The sequence below is a fragment of the Odocoileus virginianus genome, chromosome 33 (genome assembly GCF_023699985.2).
Source record: "Odocoileus virginianus isolate 20LAN1187 ecotype Illinois chromosome 33, Ovbor_1.2, whole genome shotgun sequence".
NCBI lineage: Eukaryota > Metazoa > Chordata > Mammalia > Artiodactyla > Cervidae > Odocoileus > Odocoileus virginianus.
In genome coordinates, this window is record NC_069706.1 from 25,128,095 (window position 1) to 25,148,225 (window position 20,131).

A 20,131-nucleotide genomic window follows, 5' to 3' on the forward strand; every position below is an offset into this window, starting at 1 on the left:
TATCCTGATTGAGGTGACTGTTATGTAATTGTATTCAATTACTAGACTCCATCAAGGCCATATATTTTAAGTTTTTAAAATATTTAGTTTATGTATTTATTTATTTGGTTGCGCCAGGTCTTAGTTATAGCCTGTGGGATCTAGTTCCCTGAACAGGGATTGAATCCGGGCCCCCTGTATTGGGAACTCGGAATCTTAGCCACTAGACCACCAGGGAAGTCTCTGTATACGTAAAACAGATGGAGTTTATTGAATGTAATTATAATTAATTTTATAATTATAATTATAATGTATTTATATATTAATTGTAATATTAATTTTAAATAACAAAAATTTGATATCAGATTAGGGAGTTACCTCTTATAATAAGAAACATCTAACATCTGTATTAGAGGAGCAAACGGCAACCCACTCCAGTATTATTGCCTGGAGAAGCCCATGGACAGAGGAGCCTGGTAGGCTATAGTCCCTAGGGTCACAAAGATTCAGGCACAATTGAAGCAACTTAGCACGGATGCAACATCTATATATTTTTTTCAGTTTAAAGCCTGCAGATTAAAAAATCTCCCAGACTTTACTATATCTCACTTTGTGATGTAAACAGAATCCATTTAAGGTCCCAAATTTGCATTCGATGAAACTAAAGTTTAGAAAAGTTATGCCACCCACCCAAGTTCACATATAAAAACATTTAAATCTCAACATGCCTACATAGTAAGTACTATACCCTCTTTTGCAGATGAGAAAACTGAGGAAGAAGTAACTGATAAGTGACAACAGGATTCACTCTCTAGTAGTTTGATTCCAGAACCTGAATTTTTGTTCTGCTTTTATTTTTTAATTAAAGGAAAGCAAAATGACACAGGTCTAGTAATATACATCTGTAGGCTGAATATGACCTTGCACCACCTGTTTTCAGCTTCCAGTGAAGAATCAGATAGACAGGGGTGTCCTAGGCCTAACACTTATCACATGTGTGGTCTCAAGGGTTTCACCCACGCTTTCCGCCCCACCTTCCCAGGTGTGAAAAGATGATATTGGTGACATTGGTTTCACAAGGCTTGTGTCAAAATCAGAAAAGATCACCCGGCCTCCAAAATCGAGCACTTGGGAGGCACTCAGTTTCCCCCTTCAATTTAGCCATTGCCTATCTAGACAGTGTATTAAAAAGCAGAGACATCACTTTGCTGACAAAGGTCCATCTATTCAAAGCTATGATTTTTCCAGTAGTCATGTATGGATGTGAGAGTTGGACTACAGAGAAAGCTGAGTACCGAAGATTTGATGCTTTTGAACTGTGGTGTTGGAGAAGACTCTTGAGAGTCCCTTGGACAGCAAGGAGATCCAACAAGTCCATCCTAAAGGAGATCAGTCCTGAATATTCATTGGAAGGACTGATGCTGAAGCTGAAACTTCAATACTTTGGCTACCTGATGCAAAGAACTGACTCACTGGAAAAGACCTTAATGCTGGGCAAGATTGAGGACAAGAGGAGAAGGGGGCGACAAAGGATGAGACGGTTAGACAGCATCACCACCTCAGTAGAAATGCATCTGAGCAAACTCTGGGAGACAGTGGAGGACAGAGAAGCCTGGCATGCAAAGAGTTGGACACAACTTAGCGACTGAACAAGAAGCAGCCTGGCCCTAAGGTACTCAACATGCGTTGGAATAATATAACCGAAGCTTCTGCAGTTAATAGGAGTATACCTCATCTCTCCACAGTTCTGGAAAGTGAATTCACAGGAGCAGAAAGAGAAGGGAACTTGCAGCCCCCACACTTCTAATTACAGTGTTCTATCACTTCACAAATGAATCGCTGACAAACTGTGATAAGTCTCATGAAAGAAGAAGGACACCATGAGGGAGGCATATGAACAGTGTATATTTTAGATTAGAGGTTCAGGGAGAGGCTCTGTGTGGAAGAGAATAAAATATTGGACCAATACAAAGGAAGCAATACTCCTTTGTCCTCCCACTGGTCAGGCTACATATAGAAAATGGTATTCTATTTTGGGTGCTGCGTTTTTAACAGGAACACAGTCAACCCTGATCTCATGCAGAAAAGTGCATCCCAGCTGACGAAGGGTGTGGAGGCCATTCCAGAAATACTCAATTCTCTCTTTTAACAATTATTTATTGAATGCAAAACACCTCTTGGTACTGGAGAGGGTTGATAAGTAAAGACACTAACATTTGCAGCTTTCAAGATATTTTATCATCTAGTAGGAAAAGCAAGATGAGCCCATAAATAAGTATCATACACATTTGCTCTAAGACATAAGAGCTGCAGATGCATAGCAGAAGCATACCAGGAAACACTTCATAAAAGGGTGGTATTTGAACTAATCCTGGAAATGGAAAGGAGTCTTCTTTTTTCTTTTTTTTTTTTGGCTAGATTACCATCCACAGGGTCTCAAAGAGTCGGACACAACTGAAGTGACTTCATGCACACACGCAATTTCTAATACATGAAGAAGTGCCACAAGAAAATCAGTATGAGGTTTCTTGGATTTAAAAAAGAGATCAGTTCAGTACTTAAATCTTAATAAATTATTCACTGTGTTCTGACGTCTATTTCTGAACATTTTCTCCCTTCTCAGTTTGTGCTGCAGAGCTGAGTTAGTTGAAATGGGACTGTTCATTTGTGTTCTTCAAATGTTACTCTCTTGTGTTACTCTGGGAAAATTACCAACTGGCCTCTCCTGTGACCCTCACATCACAAAGAGATGAAAGCTGATTTAAGATTTAGTCTAGGGGCTTTCCTGGCGGTCCAGTGGTTAACACTCCGTGCTTCCAATGCAGGCTGCACAGGTGTGATCCCTGGTTGGGGAACTAAGATCCCACGTGCTGCGTTACCAAAAAATAAAATAAGACTTAGTCTGGGTAGATCCAGAGCTAGAGCAGGCATTAGAAAAACTTTAACAATGCAGTGAGCTAGAGGAAATGATTCTAAAGTTCCTTCCAATTCCACAGTTCAGTGAGCTGCTTTTTTTTTTTTCCTGTTAAACGTTTATAGTATCTACTTCTAGAAGGACGATCAGAGATAAAGTACATAACAGTGCCTGGCACAGGCTTCCCTGGTGGTCCAGTGGTTAAGAATCCCCTTGCAATGCAGGGGACAGGAGTTCGATCCCTGGTCCCGGAAGATCCTACATGCTGTGGAGCAACTAAGCTTGTGTGCCCCAAGTACTGGGTTTGTATGCTCTAGAGCCTGTGCTCTGCAACAGGACAAGCCACCGCGATGAGAAGCCCATGTACCACAACTAGAGAAAAGCCCTCGTGTAGCAGCAAAGATCCAGAGCAGCCAAAAAGAATTAAAAAAACAAGTGCCTGGCACAGGGAATTTCCTGATGGTCCAATGGTTAGGACTCACTGCTTTCACTGCAGGAGCCCAGGTTTGGTCCCTAGGCAGTGAACTACCATCCCGCAAGCTGCAGAGCACAACCAAAAAATGAAAAAAAGTACAATACTGACGTCTCCAACTATAAAAAAAAAAGTGTCTAGCACAGAATAGTTGTTCAGTCTCCATTAATTGAGTACGAATCTATGGAACAGACTGAGAAATCCCAACCCAATCTCCAAGGAAGTACCAACCTCAGCCACTAGAGGGCAATCTCAGTCACACATCTCGAAATGAGACTCAGATACCGCTGAGGTAGCAGGCACCCCTCCGGATACACCAGCCTTTCCCATGCCGGGAAACTCACTCCTACTCAGGAAACCTGGCTCCACGCTGAACTCCATGGTGTTTTCTCTGAGTCACTATATTCTCCAGTAGTTGCAAAATTAGCTGGCAAAAGTCCCTGAAAGGCTTTTTACTGCTTACTGAGTAACATCCAAACTCCCTGCCAGAATCAGAGGCCTTCCTCAATGTGGCCCCAACCTACCTCTCCAGCCTAAACTCCCCTTAACCCTTCACACTGCAGACACTGGACAACTCGTGCTCCTGCCTCCGTGCCATGGTTCACCCTGCTCCGTCTTCTTGAAGCCTTTGCTCTATCCTGACCTTCTGAAACTCTGCTTCTTTTTCAGTGATGCAATGCTACCTCCTCCATTATCCCCTCCTCACTTCTCTAGGGTAGCAGTCCTCAACCTCTTTGGGACCAGGGACCAGTTCCATAGAAGACAGTTCTTCCATGGACCAAGGGTAGGGAATGGTTTCATGATAATTCTCATAAGGAATGTGCAACCCAGATCCCTCACATGCGTAGGTCACAGTAGGGTTCACACTCCCATGAGAATCTAATGTTACCGCTGGTGTGACAGGAGGTGGAGCTCAGGCAATAACGTGAACGATGGGGAGCGGCTGTAAATACAAATGAAGCTTTGCTCCTCGCTAGCCTGCCATTTACTCCTGCTGTGCAACCTGATTCCTAACAGTTGGGGGAGATCCCTAGAGGGATCTTGCCCACCCCTGAGCTTACCCTACATATTACATCCATCCATTCTGGGTTACATTGATTTCTGTTTGTGCATCTTCAGTGGAAGAGAAACTCCGGAAGTAGAAACGCCAGTGGGGTAAAGTGCCCAGGATAACACAACAAGTGGCCTAAATGGGATTTAATCCAGGCAACCTGACTCCAGAGAACTCTTGCTCTTAACCACTAATTCACACTATCCAGTAATCTTTTATCAGCCCTAGTTCCTAGCTCAGAGCTTTGCACACAGTACCAGTCAATAGCTTATCAAATGAATAACACCACCGACAAAAAAACCATTGATCTAATTAGCACGTCTTAAACCTTCACTGACTTGTGGGTTACTGGGAACCAGCAACTCTCAGAGTCATTAATCTGAATTAGAATGCCTGACTGCAGATCTAATTATGAGCAATTTCAGAATCATAATTATTGTTCCACTTTGTCTCTTGACCTTTAATGCATACAAGGACCTACTCCCAGCTTCCAAGGAAGACAAAAACAACGTCATTTCTTCCTGAAGCCTAGGAGATGTGTTTTGTGAAGGTCCCAGCTCACATCTTCACTGTGAAGTGAAGGAGATGGACTGGATGGTCTCTGAGGGCCCTCTCCTCAGTTTTAACAGTCTGGGAGACAGAATGCAATTAAAAAGAACCCCTGCCTGTGTGTCAGAAGATACATGTTGGGTCTCAGCTCCCCAACTCTCAGATTTTCCATTCTGTAAAACTTGATTCACCTATTCCAACATTTTTGAGTGTCTGCGTTTGACTGCAGGGATGGGGGTGGGTGGGGGCTACAGCATTGAACAAGACAGACGTGGCCCCCAGCTCATCCAGCTCAGAAAAGCAGATGACACCTATACTATGGGGTTGTTCTAATGAAGAAACTGAAGTGGACCAAATGGTGTATAAAGTCTAGCGCAGAAGCAAAAGATGATGATCTTGACAGGGTTCCAATTTTTGTCAAACCCAAGGAGAACAAAAATGTTAGCTATCCTGCTGTTTCTGAGTAAAGCCTGAGAGTGTATTTTCACTAAACCCAGTCCACGCAGCTCTCACCTCTTCCCTATGCCTCCATGTAAAGGTAGGCTGGGATTATCTGTCCTCAGGATACAGGCACTGCCAGCTTGCTGAGGTCCGGTCCCTAGCCCACTTTGACAGGTCTCCATCAGAAAACCATTAGGCAGGGAGTCAAGACGCCTGGGCTTTCCAGCAATCAAGTCACCTTGCCCAGTCATCTTCAGTTTCCACATCTGTTAAAGAGGCCACACGTGTGAGGAAGCCACCTCCCACGGCTACTATGAAATAAGCATCGTATCACTCAGCATCGGGCCTGGCTCCAGGAGGTTCCACCTCGAGCCCCGGGCCACTCCTCGGGCTGAGTTGGGGCAGCGGGGCCACGTGGCCCGGTCTGGGTCCCGGCTTCAGCACCCATTTGCTAGGTGGCTCTGGGTGAGGTCACCGGGCCGCCCTACCGGTCAGCATTCGGTGGGGGAAGGGTGGGAGGGTCTGGACAGTCTCGAGACAGCCCTGGGGAGCTTCTACGTTGGCTAGAGCAGACGAGGCCGACAGGTGCCAGGGACCACAGCCCCAGCGGCGCGAAACCGGCGCGCGCGCACGGCGGGGAGGGTCACGTGACGCCGCGGGGGCGGGCGGGGGCGGGGCCTGGCGCGCGCGGCTCCGCGGGTGAGAGGGCGGGCGGGAAGGGGCGGGGCCTCGGGCGGGGCCGCCGGGGGGAGGCGGGCGGGCGGGAGGGGAGGAGTGGAGATGGCGGCGGCGGCGGCGACTCAGGGGGGCGGGGGCGGGGAGCCCCGGGGAACTGATGGGGTCGGCCCGGGGGTCCCGGGGGAAGTGGAGATAGTAAAGGGGCAGCCGTTCGACGTGGGCCCGCGCTACACGCAGCTGCAGTACATCGGCGAGGGCGCGTACGGCATGGTCAGGTGAGGGGCGTTCTTGGGGAGGGGGCGTCTCTGGGGAGGGGGTAGGGAGGGGTGCTGAGAGCTCTCTGGGCCTTGCGGACTCTGAGCATCCTGAAGAAGCTGGGGCTTCTGGAGGCTGTGGAGCGTCCCGGGCAGAGGGCCTTTGAGTGCTTTCTGGGGGAGGGGGTCACTGCGTAAGGTCTCAGGAAAGGAGGTGTGGGAGCTTTGAACCGACTATTCAATAATGAAGGGTAGGGTATCTGAGTGTATGTGGGGGAGCTCTGGGGACCTTGGGGACCCCATAGACACGGGGTGAGGAGAAGAGAATCAGTCTTCTTGGGGAGGTGATATCCTTAGTGAAGAAGGAGAGAGGGTCCCCTCACTGGGGAGAGGATGCCCTGGATCACCCCCCAGTGAAGCTTGCCAGGGAGTTTGGGAAAAAGGAGCAAAGCTCAGGGCTGGGCGGGGTGGGGTGGGGCTTTGGGCCTGGGGCCAGGGACCCAGTGAGCCGTGAGGAGTCCTGGAACAGCTTCCTGCAACTTTTAGGAGGGGTCTGCGAGTTCTCCTATCCGCACTGGGTGCTCTGGGCCTTTGTTCGTCTGGACATAGCTCTGCTGCCCAGGAACCTCCCCCTGACACCCGCCCCGGCCATGCCTCTCCCTTCTCTCCAGTCCCTCCTCCGACTCCCTCCCTCTCACTGTATTTGCCTCATTGTCCAGTCCTCCACATCTCCCACCCCCTGGACCTGTCTTGGCTTGAGGGAGCCCGTCGTGGGAAGGGGAGGATGAGGGGTCAGGGCAGCTCGACTGGAAAGGGTTGAGGAGAGGGGAAGTCAGTGAGCGGTCAGTCTCTTCCTCTGTTTGTGAAGTCACCGAAGGGCTGCCTGGCTGGTCCCCAGCTTTCTCCCTGGAGATCCCAGGCCTTCACAGCAGGAAGGAACCAGCATTGTTTATGACTGGCCAGAGCCCTCTCCTGCTCCCTCCCCGCCCTGCCAAGGCCTGGGTGGGGCCATCGGGCCTGGACACCAACATCTCTCTGGCCCTCTCAGCTCAGCTTACGACCACGTGCGCAAGACTCGAGTGGCCATCAAGAAAATCAGCCCCTTTGAGCATCAGACCTACTGCCAGCGCACATTGCGAGAGATTCAGATTCTGCTGCGCTTCCGCCATGAGAACGTCATCGGCATCCGAGACATTCTGCGGGCACCCACCCTGGAAGCCATGAGGGATGTGTATCCTTCACCTGGGCCAGACGGCTGGCCAGGCCCAGCCTCAGAGCCGGGCTGGGAGAATGGGGCTTGTTTTTTCTTCCCTTCTTCCCAACCTCCCTCCAAAACAAACCCAGTAAAGGAAACTTTCCAGTGGTCAAGAGGCCACAGTGTAAGAGGGCAGGGAGGCCTTAGATGAATCCTGGCCTGCTGCGGCCAGGCAGTGTGGCCTTGGGCAAGTCTGTTCTCTAGATGCTGGCTTTGTAGGGGGCTGGGCAAGATGGGCTCTGTGGACGCTTTGTCCTCTGGCATCGGCAGTTCTGTGAGGAGATCCAGCCTCTGCCCACAGTCAGCTCTTTTGTTTAACAGATGGCAATTCTTGTTTCTCTTGGTCCTCAGACTGGCAGGAAGGCAGGCGGGAAGAACACTGCCCTGTTTTGAGGGCCTACTGTGAGTCTGGTGCAGCTCAAGCCGAGTGCTTTGACGTTTTCTATTCTAACTCCCAGCTGCTCTAGGAGATGGGTCTCAGCAGCTCCATTTCACAGATGAGGAAACTGAGGCCCAGAAAGCTGAAATAAAATCAAGTGCTTCTGTGGCTGCCTCCTCCCCTCCCCCAGACAAGAACCTGTCACCTCTCCGGGACTTCCGGCTCAGAGTCCCACCCCAGTCACCTGTGGACTTGTACCTTGCCCAGGGAGGAACAGACCTGCCTTTGTGGCCCTCCCCCAAGCCCCATGGCTTTCCTAGTTTGTGGTCCACTTCCTGCCTGGCTCTGTTAGGAGCTTATAACACCCATCACCTCTGCCCCACCCACCCCCGCCAGTCCCAGTCCTCCACCCAAGAGTGGTGATCTGTACTGCACTATCTGCAGCCCCCACCACAAACTGTGGGCAGGAAACTTCCACACTCACCCCTAGCTTGTCGTGTGACCTTAACCAAGTCACTGCAGCATGCCGGGCCTCTTCATCTTTAAAATAGCAGGGTTGGTCCAGGTGTTCTCAGAAGGCCCTTTTGAGGCTGACTCTGAAAGTCAGCCATAACTGAGTCTTCCAGAAACAAGCCACATGACGTTTATTTGTTTATTTATGTTTAATTCTTTTTTTATCTTAGAGTATAAAAGGACATTTACTCCTCTGTCTTCGGGTGTAGGGCCAAGCCCCCAGAGTAGGAGCGTGCTGCTGGGAAGTTTCTCCTCATTCGTCTTGCACAAAGCATCCCCATAAGGCAGGCATTTATTTTTAAGCAAACATTTATTGCCTGCCAGATGGTGTTCATACATAATCTCATTTAACCTTCTCAACAGCCATGTGGTTCAGGCTTTTATAACAGCAATACTAGTTCACGTTTGCCGAGCATTTACAACGTGCCAGGCACCAAGCTGGCTGCACTGCCTGGGTCATCTCTCAACTAATCTTTACCACCACTCTCTAAAGAACAGGGTTTTTTTCCCGTTACTTTACAGATGAGGAAGAGAGGCGCAGACAGGACTTGAGTTCCTAAAGCGAATGAATGAGCAGTGCAGGGGTGATTGACACTGGCAGGTGAACTCTAGAGTTACTGCTCTTAGCTGGGATGGTCTCCTGCTTCCCGTAGTTTATTATCCCCGTTTTCTCAATAGGGAGATGGAGGCCACAGGACTGAGATTCTTTGCTCAGGGTCACCAGCTGAGATTCAGCAGAGGCCTTGAGCTCCCCTGCTAAGTGTGGGCCTTGCCCAGTTCATGATATGAGTTGGCAGATCTGTTGAGTCCCAGGGGCATCAGCTGGAGGGATGTGAAACCTGGTCAGCAGAGTCTGTTCTTCTTAACCAATTGCCTCCCACTGCCCCCACCTGGGGGGCCTTTGGCACCCACCTCAGCTACATCGTGCAGGACCTGATGGAGACAGACCTGTACAAATTGCTCAAGAGCCAGCAGCTGAGCAACGACCATGTCTGCTACTTCCTGTACCAGATCCTGCGGGGCCTGAAGTATATCCACTCCGCCAACGTGCTCCACCGGGATTTAAAGCCCTCCAACCTGCTCATCAACACCACCTGCGACCTTAAGGTCTGAGGGTTGTGTGCCTGTCTCCTTCTGCCCCTGGGGTCTCAGGCTTCAGGATGACCAGTGGTCCCCTTCCCGCCATGGGTAGGAGAGACATGGTGATATGATTAGTTGGGCCCAGGCGGCCTTGAGCACTGAGTTCAGCAGCCTGGTTTGCATTCTAGATCTGTGATTTCGGTCTTGCCCGGATTGCTGATCCCGAGCACGACCACACTGGCTTCCTGACGGAATACGTGGCCACACGCTGGTACCGGGCCCCAGAGATCATGCTTAACTCCAAGGTAGGGGGCCCACCCACCCCTGAAGGGAAGAGACCGAATCCCAGAAAGCCCTGGAGCCACCTCTGAGTCCAGCACTGACCCTCATGATACAGGAAGTCTCCCCGGTGGGCCTTGTCACATTATCTTGGTCCTTGGGCTATGGAAAGAAACTGAGGATTCACTCCCCAGGTTTCTGCCCTCTGCCTCCCTGGCTGGTGTTGACCCTAGGGTCAGGGGTTCTGGCTTGGCCCAGGAGCCCACCGCTTTCTCCTCCTCCCTAGGGCTACACCAAGTCCATCGACATCTGGTCTGTGGGCTGCATTCTGGCTGAGATGCTCTCCAACCGGCCCATCTTCCCTGGCAAGCACTACCTGGACCAGCTCAACCACATTCTGGGTAGGGGGGATTGGCCAGCTAAGTGGGAAGGAAACTCGCTTACTGGAGGTGAGATTTCTTTAGGGTCAGAGTTCCCAGGTGGCTCAGAAGGTAAAGAGTCTGCCTGCAGTGCAGGAGCCCAGGGATTCATCCCTGGACCAGGAAGATTCTCTGGAGAAGGAAATGGCAACCCACTCCAGTATTCTTGCCTGGAAAATCCCATGGATGGAGGAGCCTGGCAGGCTATATATAGTCCATGGGATCGCAAAGAGTTGGACACAACTGAGCGACTTCATTTCAGGGTCAGTGAGTGTGCGGGAGTCAGGTCAGGGGGACCACCATGTGTGGTCCAGGAGGCCCTGCAGCATTCACAGTGTTTCACTGAGTTACAGATACTGTCCCCATTTGATAGATGGGAAATGCAAGGCTCCATACACCCCACACTTAGGAAGTGCTCGGGCTAGGATTTGAACCTGGGGCTGCCCCATCCAGACCCCCTGCTCTTTACCCCCATAGTATTGGCTGGGAGATTATGGTTGGCCTGGAGCAGGTTGGTGGAGGGCTCTTATTCTTGGCCCCTTCTGTTCTCAGAAGGGAGAGATTGCTCACCAAGTCACCTGCCTTACCCACAGGTATTCTGGGCTCCCCATCCCAGGAGGACCTGAATTGTATCATCAACATGAAGGCCCGAAACTACCTACAGTCTCTGCCCTCCAAGACCAAGGTGGCCTGGGCCAAGCTTTTTCCTAAGTCGGACCCCAAAGGTGAGAGAGACTTGGGGACTTGTGAATAAAAACTGGGTGTAGAGGAAGGTACAAGAGCCCAGCCGCTGTCTGGGACACAAAGGCTTCTGGACCAACAGGCCTCTGAACACAGAGAAGCCAAGTAGTGCTTCTGAGAGCTTCTCTGACCTTCCCTTTGACCTCTGACCCCTGCACTTCCTAGCTCTTGACCTGCTGGACCGGATGTTGACCTTTAACCCCAACAAACGGATCACAGTGGAAGAAGCGCTGGCTCACCCCTACCTGGAGCAGTACTATGACCCAACGGATGAGGTGGGCCAGCTGCTAGTGGCAGGGCTGACAGGTGGATGGGGGTCTTCCCTCGGTCCCTGCCCTGAGCCACCCCACTTCTTTGCCACCCCAGCCAGTGGCCGAGGAACCTTTCACCTTCGACATGGAGCTGGATGATCTACCCAAGGAACGACTGAAGGAGCTCATCTTCCAGGAGACAGCCCGCTTCCAGCCTGGGGTGCTGGAAGCCTCCTAACCTGGCTGGCTGCCTCTGCTCCTGGGGCCTGGTGAGTGTCTCCCCCACCCCTGCACAGATGCACCCTGAGACCAGAGTGCCCAACACTCCTCCATGCTGTTACAAGCCTGCTCACATCCACGAGCCACGTGTTCGGTGGCAACAGAAGGTCTAGAGCCTGCCTCGGCCAGAGACCTGCGGTCCCCAGCCTCACATGTCTCCCCCATGTCAGCACCTTGCAGACTTCAGCCCAAGGTCACGAAGGGCCCCCTCATCCACCTGAGGAAACGGAGCCAGGATTTGGCTCCCCCAGGGCAGGCAGAGAGGCAGGGGGAGCAGTGATTGCTTTGGGAGGAGCCAGCAGCACCCAGCCTGACCCACATGCCAGGCTTTTTTGCACCTGATGTCCAGGTCAGCAGTTCACATACCTGCGGGAACCTGGTTGGGGCTACACCCACACTGCTGTCCGGCCCTCCTTTCGTTTCCTGTCTGTCTTTGGCCAGCTGTAACCTGATAACAGCAAGGCAGACACACCCGGGTTCAAAGCCCAGCTCTGCTACTTAATAAGGGCTGTGTGATATTGTGTAAGACACCTCACCTTGCTGCGCCTCAGCCTCCTGGAGACAGCCTGATAATGAGAGCAAACTCCTGCAAGACGTTTGCCTAGATCAATTCACTTAGTCCTGATAGCAGTACCTTGAAATGGGTATTAATATCACCCGCACTGACAGATAAGGAAAGCCAGCTGTATGCCACCTAGCCACAAGGTGATAGAAGGGAAGTGAGGGTCAGGGCTCTGGCAGGTCAGCCGCGGGTGCTAATGGTTCCTTTCCTGCCTGCCTTTTTGTCTAGGCCCTGCCTCCTGCCTGCCCCTCCCCTGCTGGACTGTTAGAAAATGGACCGTGTGCCCAGCCCAGACCCCTCCGACAGCCCAGGTCGGGGGTGAAGGGCGGGCCTGGCCACCTCCCTTCGCTTCGCTCAGGCGTCCTGCCTCAGGCAGGCCAATGCGCCCTTCCTTTCCTCCTCCCGCCATTACCCCCACCCAGGACCTGAGGGGCTGAGGTGGCCCCAAAGCAAATTCCCCTCTGCTGCTCGGCCTCTGTCTGCCCGGCTCTCCCAGTGTCTGGTAGTTCTGGAATCCAAGGGCTCTGGTTGCCCCGGACCGGCTGAGGGGTGGTGGGGGAGGGGCGAGGAGGACACGAGTTGGGACTCAGGGTCAGCCCTGCCCCTCTCGCCTCGTTAAAACCCCACCCTGTTTTCCCTGAAGGAACATTCCTAAGGCTCAAGGGCTAGTACCCCTGAGGAGCGGGGCCCAGGTCTCAACCCCTCCCCTACAAAGCTGCCACATCTAATGTCCCTGCTGCTTCCGTGTGCGGGTGAGCAGAGGTGGAGTTGGGGGCACGTGGCGCGCCCAGGGCCCCCGCCCACCCCTGTGCCTGTGTCTAATATATAAATATAGAGATGTGTCTATGGATGGCCTGGCTCTGTCTGTGTTCGCCGACGCCCTGACCCTCACCCTTGCTGCCCTGAGCGCTGACTTTCCAGCCTGATGCTTTACCTGGCATGGTGGCCTTCGGCTCCCCCTCTGGCCAGCCAGGGTTGAGGGTGGGAGTGGGATCTAGACTCCTGGACAGAGTGGGGTCTTCTTGTTCGGTCACTAATTCGTGTCCAGCTCCTTGCGACGTCATGGACTGCAGCCTGCCAGGCTCCTCTGTCTTCCACTCTCTTGCGAGTTTGCTCCAATTCATGTCTGTTGAGTCGGGGTCAGTTTCCCCCTTAGTCATTGTCTTGTCCCTTCTCTAATGGCTTCCTGTCTAACTGGCTGGAGGTGATTCTAGAGTGACTCAGGGACACCCTGCACACCCCCAGATTCTCTGGAAATGGCAAGGGGTGTATATATACTCTGGCAACAGGCACCAGTGGGAAGGAGGAGTGTAGTAGTGGACCTGCTACGGGGAGGGTGGACTTGATTTCCCCGGTGTGGCCACGGAGACAGGGAGTCTGGGCTGTGCGAAGGGCCTGGGGTACGAGGCCCAGAGCTGCCTGGTCTCTTCTCCTACCTCTACTCCATCCCCAGCTCAGCCCTGCAGCCTGGCCTCTGGCCAGCAGCAGGCTCAGCAGGTCCCGAGGGGTGTGGTGGTGGCTGGTGGTGGAGCCAGCCTACATCAGCCAGGCAGTCAGTGAAGCAGCACAGTCCACCGGGAAAAGCTGAGCTCCGCGGCTGCCGGAGCCTGGAGAGGCGGCATGGCCATGAGCCCTCTGCTCTACTACGCCCTGCCCGCCCTGGGCAGCTATGTCATGCTGTCCTTCTTCTTCCTGCGCCGACCTCGCCTGCTACACACACCATGGGTTCCAGCCTTCCGTCCCCGCCTGGGGGCCCACCGTGGAGGTGAGCTGGGCTGGTGAGGACTGCAAGGCAGGTGGACAGCAGAGAGGGGTAGGTCCCAACGGCAGGATGTTTAAGGGAGGGCAGAGTTCAAGGTAGGCGGAGATAATGATGGCAGGGCAGGAGACGGAATAGGGAAAAAGAAGCCATTCAACCTATCCTGACTGGAAGTGATGAGGCAGGGGGCAGGGGGTGTGGGGGGAGGGCAGGCCTGGCCCCAGGAACCCACGATAACTGCCCCACAGGATCTGGAGAACGCCTGGAGAACACTATGGAGGCTATGGAGAAGTGAGTCCACCTGCCCGGCCATGCCCCGGGTAAGGTTGTGCCAGTTGTATGAGGCATGATGCTAAGGGGTGCCCTCCACTTCCTGATCTGGGTGACTGGAGCCCCCGGGAGTTGTGCAGTGCACCGCCTGCACATCCGGCCAGAACTACCTGACATTCCCCTCAACGTCCCCACCACCCTGCCATCTGGCTCATCCCTGTCCCCCAGCCACTTACTGACGTTCGTTCTCACAGCGCCATGGCCCAGCGAGCAGACCTCCTGGAGCTTGACTGCCAGCTGACTAGGGATGGCGTGGTGGTGGTGTCACACGACAAAAACCTGTTCCGCCAGACAGGTGTGAACAGGGATGTGGACAGCCTGAACTTTGAGGTGGGCCTTGCCCCAGCCCCTACTGCGCCCAGAGAACCAACCCCCCTCCATGCCCCTCCTGGTGACATGCTCCCTGCTCTCCCTAGGACCTGCCCCTCTTAAAGGAAGAGCTAGAGGTCTACTTCTCACCGGGTAAGAGCATGGGCTGCAAGCGCTGGGCTGAGCCTACTGGAGTAGGGTCAGGCCCTCAACCTCCTGCCCCCCCTTCTCCTCTGGGACCCTTTCCCTCCCCCGGGGCTCTCACCCCCACCCCAGCAATCCTTCTCTCATCCTTCTCCCCACCACCCCCAGGCCGCTTTGCACAAGGGGCCGACCGGCACATGGTACGTCTAGAGGACTTGTTCCGGAGGTTCCCGAGAACGCCCATGAGTGTGGAAGTCAAAGAGCGAAATGAAGAGCTCATTCACAAGGTGGTGCCGCGGGCAGGGGTGGGCAAGGGTCCAGGGCTGGATGGAGGCCTGACTCCCCCTCCCCTGCCCCCTCTCCTCAGATAGCAGGCCTGGTGAGGCACTACGACCGCAACGAAATCACTGTCTGGGCCTCAGAGAAGAGCTCCATCATGAAGAAATGCAAGGCTGCTGTGAGTCCCCATCCCTCTCTGCGCCTCCCCAGGAAGCCTAGGCCAGGGGGGTCTAGGGTTGCTGAAGGAGCCCTGAGCAGGGTCTCCAGGGGTAGGGCTGGGGGAGGCAGGGGAAGTGTGTGAGCAGAGGCATGCCAGAGAGACAGGGATTGGAATGCTGGGCCCAGATGTGGCTTTGCTCCTGTAGGTGGTGGGGTTTCCTGAATGTCAAAAATTGTTCCCCTGCAGCCCAAGCCTCCTCTCCACTCCCCCCGGAGCAGATTGATCCCCCTTACTCCCCCTTGCCTCCTAGAACCCTGAGATGCCCACCTCCTTCACACTGAGCCGAGGGTTCTGGATACTGCTCTTCTATTACCTGGGGTTGCTGCCCTTCATCTCCATCCCCGAGAAGTTCCTCATCTGCTTTCTGCCTACCATCATCAACAGGTACCTACTAGGTCTCCATCTATCTTCCAAATCCTCCCCCAGGCTTCTGGCCCCAGAAACCCGAAATTAACACATTGCTAATCAACTCTACTGTGATATAAAAAAGTTTCAAAAAAAGAGAAATACCCCCCACCTCAAACTCGATTGTGCAGGATCCCATGTAGAGCAGGAGATCCCAATGTCCCCAGCTCCCTGACTACCCTCAAAGATCACCCATAGGGGCTTTTGAAGATAATGGTTCTCACCAAGCATTCATGAATACCAACCCCCCCAAAAAACTTCTATGTAAATGTGTGATAATGTGGATGGAGTTTTAGGACAAGGGTGCATTTATTCATCCAGTCATCCAACAAATATATCTTGAATGCCTCCTCTGTTTCACATGCACTTTCACTAGTAAATAAGACCAATGTGAGTGGGGTAGGGCCCTCCAGGAGCTTACAGTCTGCTTGGGGAGACAGTTATTAATTATAGCATCACTCTCTGATTCTCAAACAGAAAGGCATTTTCCTGCCTGGAGACAAGGATTAACAAAGTAACAGCTGAGTAAAGTAGCAGGAATTTGGATACTTTGCCAGCTCTCCCTCTGGGACCCTTCCTTTGCCCTCTCTGTAGCTGTCCCAGTGCTTTCTACGCTCCTGTTGTCTGGAGGGAAGCTCCCAGCCAACGCCCCGTCCCCCACCCCCCCCATCCCACAGAGATCATTTTACTGCAGAACTTGGTGTATATCACCAAGGTTTGTAAGGTGTTTTCACATCATTTAGTTTATTTGACCCTTACCTCGTACCACTCCCAGGAGATACAGGAATCATGACCCCCACAGGACCCATCGAGAATCTGAGGCTCAGAGAGGTTCTGTCATTTGCCCAAGGTCACACAGCACACAGACCCTGCTCCAGAGCACTGTAACAGCCTCTAAAGTCACCCCTAGAGTGGGGCAATTAGGGACCAACAGCTGACCTGTGAAGTGCTGTCTGGCCTTGCAATTGGTCAGGTCTAACCATGAGGAACTTCAGACTGCCTATCCAGTTTGGGAATCTTGCTGGGTCGTGGCCCCAGCCCCACCATGGATGGGCTGTATGACGTCAGGCAAGTCACTGTCGTTCTCTTAAGTCTCCATTCTTCTGTAAAACAGTGAGGGCGGAGGCATACCCTCAAAGCATGGAGTCAGGATCAGTGAGCAGTGGGTGACTTACTCCTCTGCGCAACCAGAGGTTCTTTCAGAAGGAGTGGGGTGAGACTGCTCGAAGGGTCACTACCACCCCACCCCACTCCACCCCCGTGACAGAGAGAGACCCCAGGGGCTGACCACACCACCACCTCTCCACAGGACCTACTTCCCGTTTTCCAGCTCAAGGCTGAATCAGCTGGCGGCTGTGGTTGCCAAATGGTGAGGTGGGCAAGAAGGCTGGGTGGGGTGGCCCCACAGAGACCCGTCACCGCCCTTCCCCTCTCATCATGACCTCTGTGACCCTGCTCCCCTCCAGGCTCATCATGAGGAAGAGTCTGATCCAACATCTGCAGCAGCGAGGGGTGCAGGTGAGCAAGTGGTTGTTCACAGCGTGGGCCTGCTGGCGCTGCTTCTGACTGGCTGGGTCACTTGGCAGGTCACTGTCTGAGTCTCAGTTTCTTCATCTGTAAAATGGGGATAATGATGTTTTAAACTCCTGTGGATATGTAGGTGATACTTAGTAAGTGCATGATAAAGGATAGTCATTGTGATGATGATGGTGTATGGAACTGTCCTGATCCCTGATGAGGGGGTCCAGGAAAGATCAGATCAGCCCACCCCCTCCTGTCCCCGAGCATCAGCTCTGACCAGGTCATTTAATTAGCAAACCTTGGTTGAGACCACAGGCACTATGGTCCTGGGGAAGGAGCAGAGAGAGTACCATCAGGGGCAGGGGAGGAAAAGCAGGCATTTACAGGGGCAGCCCGTGGACAGAAAGGGAACAGAGTGCTGTCATCTGTGGGGCCAGAGAAGGCCTTCTGGAAGAAGTGAGGAGCCAGCTCACACGGAGGGGAAAGGGAGAGTGTCTTGGCAGGAGGCTCAGTGTGTGGGAAGGTCAGGAGAAGCAAGAGGCCAGCAGAGGAACTGAGGGGCCCCACCAGCCTGCAGTCTGGAGAAAGTGGCCTGGGAACCTCAGTGAGGAATTCAGACTTCAACCCAAAGGGAAGGGACGTTTTTGAGGGCCTTAAGCAGGGGAGAGACCTGACTCAATGGAGCCTTGTCGAGTGAGGGTCACTCTGGCCACTACGTGGAGGAGGGATTGTGAGGGCCAGTGTGGAGGCAGTCACTGGGTAGTTGATGCTGCCACTGACAGGACTGGGGCTTAGGTGGCAGCAGCGAGGATGGATGGAAGGGTTAAGTCACAGGCCCAGACTCGGCCACTGATTGGATGTGGGGGTGAGTGCGGCCTGAGGATGACGTAGCTCTTTCAGATTAGGCCACCTGCTCTGCCATCTTCACTGTAACTCTGGATGGTTGAACTGTCACTCTGATTTGTCAAAATAAGAAACTGAGAGGTTCAGCCAGTGACTTAGCCCAGGCTACAAATACCATCTCCACCTGCTTCAGTGGCCACAGGAGAGGACTCAGGAGGCAGGGAAGATGCAGTCTGAGCAGCAGCAGATAGGGGCAGGTTGGGAGACATGGGCAGGCTGGTAAATGTTCCACTACCTACTTGGGGGGTGGGGGGAGGGAAGCCTTGATTTGAACAACAGGTAATTTCCTTGCTGTATACACTCCCACCTTGGTGGATTTCAGGATACCAACATGAATTCACTGAATGGAGTTGGGAAGAGATATATCATGTGGTAGCATGATACATTATATAGCATTTCCATCTTACACATTCAATAGAGGTAGATGACTTCCAGAACATGGAATCAAATGTAGTAATCAGGAAGCGATGCGTTTTGAGTGTTTATTATCTTTGTTTTGAATATAATTTATTGACTTGTAAGTTTATATAATACTTAAAAATGACTGTGTTTGGACTTCCCTGGTGGTCCAGTGGTTAAGACTCAGTACTTCCACTGCAGGGGGTATGGGTTCAATTCCTGGTTGAGGAACTGGAGATGCCCCAACTCCCTGCAAAAAAAAAAAAACAAAGGCTGTGTTTAATAACCAGTTTACAAAATTCCTGAAAATGTAAGAATCAGCTCCAGCATCCGGATACAAGGGGGAGTGCCCGGTAAAGTTGTTGGGAAACTTCAAGCTCCTCCCTCCCTCCAGGTGGTATTTTGGTGCCTTAATGAAGAGTCAGACTTCGAAGTAGCCTTCAACCTGGGGGCCACTGGCGTCGTAACTGATTACCCAACAGCCCTGAGGTGCTACCTGGACAGCCGTGGACCACCTGCCCTGGCTTCCTAACCTAGAGGTTCCTCACCCTCTCCTCTGTTTCTCTTCCCCAATAAATATATTCTTCTCAGTCACGTCTCTGTGCTTGGGGGGATGGGGGTGGGGGAGTAGATTCTAGAAGACTATAAAGATGGCAGCTTGTGACGGAAGAGGCCAGCTGAGGGCCACAGTCTGAGGCCCTCAACCATCCTGAGCCACTGGTTCCACTACATTCCAGTTTGAGAGTAATGCCACACCCTGTGCCAACCTGGCCTCCACTGCACTCAGGAATGTCCCTCGCAAGGCCCCCTGCACCTTCAGAGCCACAGACAATGGGTCCATTCTCCTGAGGACATTAAGGGCCCCAAGCACACAGCAAAGGGCTTGACTTGCTCCAGGGAGCCACCTCACCTGGTTTCAGAGGATGGGCATGGCTGCCCATCTGATACTTTAGCCATTCCAGTGTTCCATTCTCCGGTCTCCCACTCCAGAAGCTTCTCCAATTCCTGCACCCCCTGGAGCCCTACTACCCTATTCATTTAATGAATCACATAGTTCACAAAAATTATCAAGTAGGCTAGATAGGGTACTGGGACCAATGCAAGGAACAAGATAAGTCTAATATGGCAGACATGTTTAAATATTTTCATTTTAAACCCAGTTCAGAGGTGAAAAAGGGGAAGACAGTAAACCCAGCCTGATAACCCTGCAGGTCATCTGAGGAGGCTGCCTGGAACAGGGGACGCACAACAGTGGGAATGGGCTTGTTCTGAGGCTCTGGCTCCCAGGGTTCTAACACGGATGGATACCTTTAGCTTTTCCCATCCGAGAGTCTGTCCCTAGTGCTATCACAAGAACCATGGACCAAAGTGAGAATCTCAACTTTACCTCTTTATCAACTGGATAAGCTTTGGGGAGCTGCTGGACCTCTGTGGATCTCAGCTACCCTGGAAAATGGGAACAATAGCAGAAGCTACCTCCTCCGATTGCTGTGGGGTTTAAGGGAGAGGGCATTGATCGGTGGGTAAACGCAGATATTTTGACTATTGTTTCCCGGGGCCGTGCGTCCAGTCCAGACAGCATCTTCCTCCTAATCCTAGGTCAGGTCAGGTATCTCAGATCCTCGCCCCTTCGAGGACCGCGGGGGGCCAGGTGGGCGACCAGGCCCGGGCCGTGGGGCAGGCCGCCTGGGTTTCGGGCCGCAGCCGCATTTCCGGGCCAGCCTGGGCCGGGAGCAGGGGGAAGGGCAGCCCAGACTTGTGCTGGC

General features: G+C 52.7%; 2 protein-coding genes and 1 long non-coding RNA gene across 3 annotated transcripts; 2 read left to right on the forward strand and 1 right to left on the reverse strand.

The window, feature by feature from the left end:
• The first annotated feature begins 6,170 nt into the window (after positions 1-6,170).
• MAPK3 (mitogen-activated protein kinase 3) lies at positions 6,171-12,946 on the forward strand. Its single transcript, XM_020884630.2, has 9 exons — positions 6,171-6,359; positions 7,387-7,569; positions 9,403-9,592; positions 9,754-9,870; positions 10,131-10,245; positions 10,857-10,988; positions 11,170-11,279; positions 11,371-11,524; positions 12,325-12,946. The coding sequence occupies exons 1-8, from the start codon at positions 6,187-6,189 to the stop codon at positions 11,491-11,493; spliced, it is 1,143 nt and encodes a 380-aa protein (XP_020740289.2). The 5' UTR covers positions 6,171-6,186; the 3' UTR covers positions 11,494-11,524; positions 12,325-12,946.
• Positions 12,947-13,041: 95 nt separating this feature from the next.
• Positions 13,042-18,955, forward strand: GDPD3 (glycerophosphodiester phosphodiesterase domain containing 3). Its single transcript, XM_020884594.2, has 10 exons — positions 13,042-13,861; positions 14,104-14,146; positions 14,380-14,515; positions 14,602-14,647; positions 14,807-14,925; positions 15,006-15,095; positions 15,388-15,521; positions 16,852-16,911; positions 17,009-17,060; positions 18,760-18,955. Exons 1-10 carry the CDS (start codon positions 13,717-13,719, stop codon positions 18,895-18,897), a joined length of 963 nt encoding a protein of 320 aa, XP_020740253.2. The 5' UTR covers positions 13,042-13,716; the 3' UTR covers positions 18,898-18,955.
• LOC139032870 (uncharacterized) lies at positions 18,435-20,093 on the reverse strand. Its single transcript, XR_011485500.1, has 2 exons — positions 19,753-20,093; positions 18,435-18,615 (listed from the first exon to the last, which is right to left on the reverse strand). It is a non-coding gene; the product is annotated as an uncharacterized lncRNA (long non-coding RNA).
• Positions 20,094-20,131: the final 38 nt, after the last annotated feature.